At 47.6% G+C, this 8,873-nt stretch overlaps 1 protein-coding gene across 1 annotated transcript in view; it reads right to left on the bottom strand.

Annotated features, from left to right (window-relative positions):
- Positions 1-8,539, bottom strand: part of RASGRP4 (RAS guanyl releasing protein 4) — a 26,053-nt gene extending 17,514 nt beyond the window's left edge. Inside the window, exons 1-6 of the mRNA XM_083369447.1 lie at positions 8,392-8,539; positions 5,648-5,855; positions 4,832-4,975; positions 3,652-3,707; positions 3,129-3,260; positions 1,245-1,398 (exon numbers count right to left, since the gene is read on the bottom strand). Of these exons, the coding sequence (XP_083225573.1) occupies positions 1,245-1,398; positions 3,129-3,260; positions 3,652-3,707; positions 4,832-4,975; positions 5,648-5,855; positions 8,392-8,414 (717 nt within the window). The 5' untranslated portion in view covers positions 8,415-8,539. The remainder of the gene's footprint in view (positions 1-1,244; positions 1,399-3,128; positions 3,261-3,651; positions 3,708-4,831; positions 4,976-5,647; positions 5,856-8,391) is intronic.
- Between the last annotated feature and the right edge of the window lie 334 nt (positions 8,540-8,873).

Consider the following 8,873-nt stretch of genomic DNA (forward strand, 5'->3'; position numbering starts at 1 on the left):
ACATCAAAAATGAAATTTAGTTGCCCGCTCTCAAAGTGAGACACATACATGACACCCGCCCAAAACATACTACATACAACATATGTATAGACCCACACCCTACATATACATAACAATAAAATATTAAATACTGTCCAACTTGAATATATATAATGGAAGGAGGAAGGCTGAGAGTTCACAAGGATGTGGATTTGAAAGGACCTTGAGGCTAAAACATACGAAGAACGGTTGCAGGAACTGGGTATGGCTAGTCTAATGAAGAGAAGGGTGAGGGGTGATGTGATAGCAGTCTTCCAATATCTCAGGGGCTGCCCCAAAGAAGAGGGAGTCAAGCTATTCTCCAAAGCGCCTGAAGACAGGACAAGAAGCAACGGTTGGAAACTAATCAAGGAGAGAAGCAACCTAGAACTAAGGAGGAATTTCCTAACAGGGAGAACAATTAACCAGTGGAACAATCTGCCTCCAGACGTTGTGGGTGCTTCATCACTGGAGGCTTTTAAGAAAAGACCGTACATCCACTTGTGCAGGAGGTTGGACTAGAAAACCTCCAAGGTCCCTTTCAACTCTGTTATTCTGTCCTACCTTCTTTGTATGAAGGACCTTCATACTTACTTTAGGTCAGATGGATGTACCTGCACACACACATACACCCTTCAAATGGGAAAAACAACAAACCTCTTAGCTGGTTATGGATAACCATCACCATTGCTATTCCAAAAAAAGAGGGATCACCCTGGTTTCAGAGTAGGAACGTCTCCCTTTGGTTGAGGAAGTTCCTGTTTTGAAGCCCATGATCTAATCAAACATTTCTCAACCTCAGCAACTTTAAGTTGTACAGACGTACTGTTTCTGCTGACTGGATTCCAATAAAGGAAAAGATTTGTAGCTCAAGATGAAATGTGGGGTCCTTGACGCTGTCTCAGCTTGGTTGTTCTCTTGTGGACATTTCATGACCCAAATTAGGTGACATCAGCACTGATGATGTTACCTAGTGTGGGTAATGAAACAGCTGCAAGAAGACAACCAGGCTCAGAGAGCACCAAGGGCTGAGACACACTGATTAATATATACGGTACACAGCCATCCTCAACACAGAGACTTCCTATGTCTAGCATTGTCTTCAACCAGCCAATTTCCCCCGCCAGTCCAAGATATTTGTAAAAGATACAAGGATGAGAAAGGCTTTCATAACCATCCATCCATCCATCCTGCAAAGCTTTTGGTGCTCCTCTGCAGCTGCTTACCGAGAGACGGCAGAAGGCCTTGAATTCCAGGTAACTGAGGTGGTCGGCTAGTTCACCTGGATCCAGGTGATCAAAGAGCAGAGAGACCTTACGTTTCTTGCCACTGGCAGGGCTGCTCTGGCAACTGAGAGAACGGTTCCAGGTGTGGCTCACCCTGGAGGAAGAACAAGCGCAAGAAGGGACTCATTAGGGACCAAGTATCCAAAGATTCACAAGACCAGAGGACCTTCTCTGTGGAACTGCAGAGCGCTCTGTGTAAACAAGACCAACACAACTGCTAGGGTGTGGATGGTGTGCACCTGAGTTAACTAGAGAAATGTTAGCTTCCATGGATAGCTGTGCAAAGATGGGATGGTCTAAGGGGAAGGATGAAGAAGGCAGATGTTTTCCTGAGGAATGAGATCTGCGGCTCCTTTGAACAGCAAGCGTTGGAGAGGTGACGAGGCCAAGCGGTTGGAGATCAAGCAAGGAGAACCTGAGAAGCAGGACCTTCAAGTTCTCCTGAGGAACAGGAGAAGGCTTAGTAGCACCACGGAAGCTCAGAACGGGTTTTAAGGCAACACCCGTGGTTTTTCGTCATTCTTGGTCCATCTCCACCAAGTGACACGTTCGTTGGACTTTCCTTCTGCTTTACAGCCTCACCGTGATTGGGCAACGTCTTTGGAGAACCTGCTGAATCACTCTTCCTTGCCATTGAATCAGAAGATTTTTTTAAAGGATGGGTAATATCCTGGAGCTCCCCCCTTCCACCTCCTCCTCCCCCAAGGAATTTGCATTCAAAATAAAGTTTGCTACAGAACAGGCGCATTCAACCTTGGCAACTTTAAAACTTGTGGACTTCGACTCCCAGAATTCCCCAGCCAGCATGCCCTCTAGTAAGAAGACATCTACAAGATAAAATTGAAAAGGATCCTTTGTAAATTGCCCTGCGCCCATCTCATTCTGATAGATGAGACCCAATTCCCTCATGCCTCCATAGCGAGGTGTATCTTTATAACTCAAGATACTTGGAACGTACTTGTTTTTCTAAGAACAATCAAGGAAGGAAGGGAGGAAGGAATAGCATTTAGACATATACCACTTCAAAGTGCTTTAAAGCCGTCTCTAAGCAGTTTACGGAGTCGGCATATTTGCCCCCCAACAATCCGGGTCCTCGGAAGGATGGAAGGCTGAGTCCACCTTGAACTGGTGAGACTCGAACTGACAAACTGTTGGCAGTCAGCAGAAGTAGCCTGCCGTTCTGCATTCTAACCACTGCACCACCAAGCAGCTACTAAGGGAGAAGGCTGCGTGACTACTTTGCTCAATGACTGCGAGCGCCCTTTCTCCACCCCACCACAGAACTCCTCTCCGCCTCCATGCTGGGAGGAGAGGGGACATCAGGGCACAGCAACTTGCAACCTTCCCTACAGGCTTCTCCACTGACTTTCTGGGGGAAGCCAGCAGAGAAGATTACAAATGACCATCGCATGATTTACAGACTGCTTGGCAATCGGTTGTAAGTGCAAACAGGTTGCCAAGAGCCCACACTGCAACCACGTGACCCCAAGGGTGCAGGGCAGCAGTGGTAACTCCGAGGCTAGGTCTGAAGTAGGCTTTTCAGAAGTCCGTCATAACTTTGAATTTTTGTTAAATGACCAGTCGTAAGTTGAGGACTACCTATACGCAGCAGGTTTTTTGAAGTATCGTGGAGCTAATATTATAATTAATATGGGATGCATTCAGCTTCCCCCTTTTTCTCTACCCAAAGGCCCCCTTTTGCAAAACAAGTACATTCAATACATAAATAAATAAAATAAAACAGCAGCACACGGAGTCTCGCCGTGCCAATCCCGTCCCTTCCACAGAGCAATTCCTGTTTCTGAACTGGTTGTCGCCACTCACATGCAGGATGCATCAAGCACGTTGCAGTGTTCGGCTGGGCCTTGGTTCCTCACCACCTCCAAGATTTCTGTGATCACCTCCTCCAGGTGGGGGTCCAGGTGAAAGGCCTCCGGATAGTTCACAAGCCAGTAGCTGAAAACAAAGCAAAAGTTCAGATTGGAGCTGAGTGTCTGGAGAATTCTGGGAGTTGAAGTCCATACATCTTATTGTTTACAAGCTTGCTGACAGGGGAATTCTGGGAGTCGAACTCCATATAACTTAAAATTTACTAGTGTGTGGCTGGAGAATTCTGGGAGTTGAAGTCCATATACCTTAACGTTGACCAGCTTTTGGCTGAAGAATTCTGAGCGTTAAAGTCTACACATCTTAAAGTCTACTACCGTAGCTTGCTAACCGGGGAATTTTGGGACTTAAAAGTGTACGGGGCTGGAGAATTCTGGGAATTGAAGTCCACACATTTTAAGTTGGCAAAGTTGAGAAACCTTGGAGGAATTAAAGAGGACAATGAGAAGAGTGTTCAGACCGGACAAAGTAGCAGATCCTCAGCTGACGTGAAGGATTCTTGTCCTGAGCTGATTCCTGATATGTGATCAATAGAGTTAAGGCTTAATTAGCTCTCAGATTCTTGGGCAAAGCATTCGAGCGTCTACTTTGCTAAAATGCACTCCTCTCTTTCAACAGAGTTCTTTTACTATGTGAGACTTTCTAGCAGGACCGTACTAACTAAGAGGACATAACGGCGGAACATTTTTCCCCATGGAAATACGCCTCCTGCTACAAAGCTCACACTAATTCACTGGCATAATTGCTCCTTAGGAAGTTAATTCTCGAAGAGCCTCAGCAATTCACCCAGAAATTGTTCACTAGCAATTGTCGTTCATCGCAAGCGCTAAAACCCGAGATCCCTTTTTGTGCCGGTTTAAAAAAACAACAAAAAACCAGAATGCCGCTGAAGTATATAAATAAGGCTGGTTCTGAAGCTGTTCCAGGAGGTCCGATTGAAGATTCGGCAAAGAAATCTGTTAGGTTCATACTGTATAATGCACGAAAAGCCCCACATCCAGGTTGACATAATGTACTGTAAGAATATAGGAAAATCGTGAGGCCTGACTCAGGCAGCCTTCGAAACTGACAGCTCAGCAAACTACACCACCAACTAATCGACCCCTTTTATGCAAAATCAGCCCCTTTAGAAGCTTTGGCTCCGCCAGGATCACCAGCAAGCCATGGTTTTACCTTTAACGCAATTTTTCAATTTAAGATCTTTAAATTTAAGAGGTAATTGTTTTTATACAGCATTTTATTCAATGTCTGGAAGCTGCCTGGAGTCCCCTTTGGCGAGATGGGCAGCCAATGAATGAATGAATGATATGAATAAACAAACAAATAAATAAGCCACCATCCCATTCAAGGCTGCCCCTCGGGAAGACATTCTAAGGAGTGTCTATGGAGATTCTCAGTCATCCAAGCCGTGATTGTCCCAAAAAGGTGCTTTTTCAAAAGACAACAGGACACTCTTTGGTTTTTCCCCCTTTGAAAACATTTCGCTTCTCATCCACGAACCGCAATGTAGAACTGAAGAAGCTTCTTGGATGAGAAACGAAATGTCTTCAAGGAAAAAAAACCCCCCGAAGAAACTCCAGTTGCCTCTTGAAAAAGCACCTTTGGGACGTCTTAAGGAGAGATTCTTTGGTGTTCCTCAAAGGATATAAAGTCAAAAGGCGGCGAGCGAGCTCTGCAGACGGGACCACCCAGCTGTGAATGGTTAGTGTCATGTTGACCATGAAGTCGCTGGTGCACAGATTCCCATCCACATCTGGAAAAGAAAAACAGGCATTAAAGTGGATCTATCCATAGGCAGAAAGGGAGCTGAACAGAAATTGAAGGAAACAAGCAGACACGGCTAGATCTGCCCCATAATACAATACGCTCCTGGTTTTTAAGAGTTTGGTCTACTCTATAGGTTAAGGCACCAGGCTAGAACGCACAAGACAGTGAGTTCAAGTCCTGCCTTAGGCATGAAAGCCTGCTGGGTGTCTGTGGGCCAATCACCAGGAGACGGTGAATTCTAGTTCCGCCTTAGGCATTAAAGTCAGCTGAACCTCTTTGGGCCAATTACCAGGAGACGGTCAGTTCTAGTCTTGCCTTGGACATGAACGCCGGCTGGGTGCCTTTGGGCCAATCACCAGGAGATGGCGAGTTCTAGTCCCACCTTAGGCATGAAAGCCAGTTGAGTGACCTTGGGCGAGTTCCTCTCTCTCATCCCAACCCACCTCAGAGGGTTGTTTTGTGGGGAAAACAGGAGAAGGGAGGCGTGTTGGATATGTTCTCTCCGCCTTGAGTGATGTGTGAAAATAACAAAAGGCGGGATACTCCTGGCTGGTAAGCTGGAGTATCTGTGGCCTGATTTGCACTAGACTCAGTCCCGGTTCTTTAGCCTTATGGAACATCTTCCCCTCCAGCCAGCCAGCCACCCACCCCAATCAAAGCAGGGGTTTCCATCCCACCCTCCCGTCCACGGTACCAAAGGAGCGAAGGCATTTCTCGATCAGCTCCTCCAGCGTGCAGGAGCGATTCAGCTCTCCCAGGCTGATGCAGGCCAAAGCCTGGTTGATCTCCCGAGGGTTGGGGCAGGTCATGTGGCGTCGGCTCTTCCGCCGGTAGATCCTGCCGGCTCCTGGGAGGGTGCTGGAATCCATCCTACCAGCGGCCTCGGTCCGCGATCTCCTGCAAAAGCAACAGCCCTGCTATTTGGCCATTGTCAACAACCTGGGCTACTTCGCTGGCATCCAAGAGAAGAGAGGGGGGGCAAAATAGGACCAATCGCTTGCCGTCCATCGCCAAGTCCCTACGCAGTTAAATAATTCTGCTCAGCCTCAATAGCAGAGATAGAGCCAGGCAAAGGCGTTTTGTGTTTTTTTGCAAGTTAGCCAGTAAAATAAAAGAGGCGAGTCGATCAGCCAGGGGACACCAAAGACCATCAACGTAACAATAGAAGAGAATTTGTAAGTTCAGGATTGAACGGTGGGGTCCTTGGTCTTCTCTGAGCTTGGTGGTTTTCTTGCAGACATTTCCTGACCGATTCATTACCATCAGCTAGCACCGATGACGTTACCTAGTCTGGTAATGAAACGTCTGCAAGAGAACCACCAAGTTCAGAGAGCGCTAAGGGACTCACTCCAAGTGTAATCTTCATCTCGAAAATAGAAGGTTGAAGATGTTTTGAAATTAGCTTAGGAAGGTAACATGAAACCAAGCACCCATCACTTTAAAAAAAAACAAAAAGAAATATTCTTCTTCAAGTTGGAAAATCTTGAACTTTCTAAATGGGGCTGTGGCGGATCATGCAGCCGGTGCCTCCATCAGCTCTGGAGTGGAAGTATGCTTGCATCTTATCTTCTACACACCAAAAGCCATAGCAGCTCTACTCCGAAGACAGATGGAGTGACAAGGAGCCTTTTGGGAGATCCCAAGGGGTGGATTAATCTCCTCTAACATTTAAGACCCCTTGATCTGTCCTCTTGGTGGAGCAGTGGGCTAATGCCTCCTTAAGTAACACCAGCTGCCTGCAATTAGTGCAGGTTCGCATCCCACCAGGCTCAAGGTTGACTCAGCCTTTCAACCTTCCGAGGTAGGTAAAAGGAGGACCCAGATTGTTGGTGGCAATTAAGCTGACTTTGTAATAATGCCGCTTGGTGTGTGTGTGTGAAAGCCCTAATAAGCAGGCATATACATAGAATGAAGGCTACTGCTAAGCTTGTAAGCCGCCCTGAGTCTTCGGAGAAGGGCGGGATATAAATGGAATTAAAATAAAAAATAAAAAATAAAAAATCTTCCCCCCAAATGGTCAGGAACCTTGGGCCCTTTGATGCTGCTGGTAGCACTGTGATTAGAATGCAGCATTGCAGGCTGACTCTGCCCGCTGCCAGCAGTTTGATCCTGACTGGCTCAAAGGTTGACTCTGCCTTCCATCCTTCCGAGGTCGGTAAAAATGAGGACCCAGATGTGTGTGTGTGGGGGGGGGAGCAAAATGCTGACTCTGTAAACCGCTTAGAGAGGGCTGTAAAGCACTACGAAGCGGTATATAAGTCTCAGCGGCTGTTGCATTTGCTTTTCCTGGAGAGGCTCTGGTGATTTCCCACAACAGGCCTCTGAGCCAACTGCTTGCAGCCCTGTGCGGCGATCTTGCACAAGTTCCTCAAATGCCCATTTCAAGAGCTCCACATCCCGGCAGCCTTAAAATGCACGTGCACGCACGCACACACACACACACACACACACACACACACACACTGTGCAGCCTCAGGTTGCCTGGCTGTTTCAAAACCCCAGCTATTCGGCAAGGCAAATAGGAGGCCCTGTGGGAATTCCTGCCAAGTTCCCCCCTCTCAGCCCCATGGAAAGACTCTCTTCCGCCACCCTGCTGCCCTCCCTCCAGTTAGTTTCCCGTTCTCGGTCCTGTTGCTGCGTGCCGGCATCTTGCAGGTGTGCGCCCACCCTTCCCAAGTGCAAACATCGGCTAGCCCAGGCTTGAGACTCTGCGATCGGAGTCGTTAAGATTTCGCTCCGATAAATTTGGGGCAGTTGCTGTCAAATTCAGAGGCTCCCCACCTTTCCAGCGGTCTTGTGCACAGCAACATGCAGGTCTGAAGGTGCCCTTCAACCTTTCCCCAAATGCGACAGCTGTCATTTTCCAATTTAGAGTTGGCTCTTTTTTTCCCCCCCTCGTTAAGTTGTGCCGAGTTGAAAAGAAACTTACCTGCGGGTGTCCGGCCATTAGGGCCCCCTGAGCTGCAGGTAAGAATGAAGAACCAGCTGCCTGGCAAATAGATCGGCTGCTGTTTTTCTAGGCGGCGAGAGATTTCCCGAGTAGAAAAGTCGAAAAGCTTTTTCCAGGATAGGAAGGAAGGAAGGAAGGAAGGAAGGAAGGAAGGAAGGAAGGAAGGATCTTCCCCCCCCCCCCTTGTAAGTTTCTGGCTTAGCCTATCCTGATGCCCGTCAGCCCGGTGCCTCTCCCCAAAACTGGCGCCTTGGGAAAGCTTTACTTCATGCGACAGAAGGGTGTATGGAGGGCAACGCCTCCTCTTCCACATGAGCGCAAAAGAGGAGAAGTGAGAAGATAAAGTTGAGCTCACCTTACTCAGAATGACACGGAACTTAGGGAGAAAAAAACAAAACAAAACACCCAAGGAATTCCCCGGTGACTAAAAGGAGAAAAAAAGAAAGAAAGAAAGAACGGGCGATTTCAGTGCGTTTGGCTTACCGCTTGCTCTCCCGGCGGATCATGGTTTCTTTCTCTAGCTCACCAGGATCCTTCCCTTCAGTCGGTTGTGACCATTAGGGCGGGTTGCCTCTTCACTTGGGAGTTCTTTGCCAAGTGCCAAAAGCTTCCCGTCGGCCCCAGCAAGGCGCAGGCAAGTGAGATGGCAGAGAGGCAGCTGAGTCAAAACGAACTGGTCAGTTTTCTGCTGATGTGGAGTTAAAAGGAACTGGGTTACACATGTGGTTTGTGTGTGTGTGTGTGTGTGTGCGTGTGTGTGTCTGGAAAAAAGTAGAACTAAACCTTGGTTTTCGCTATATAGTTAATCAGAGAGATTCCTGTTCATGGAGCTTTAAACCAAAGAGGCCAAATTCAACAGGTGAACTTCCTCCGTTGCGGTGGTTTTAACTGGACAGGTAGTCCTCAACATACGACCACAACGAGCCCAGAATTTATGTTGCTCAGCGAGACATCTGTTAAGTGAG

Source organism: Vipera ursinii, assembly GCF_947247035.1.
Source record: "Vipera ursinii genome assembly, chromosome: 9".
Classification (NCBI taxonomy): Eukaryota; Metazoa; Chordata; class Lepidosauria; order Squamata; family Viperidae; genus Vipera; species Vipera ursinii.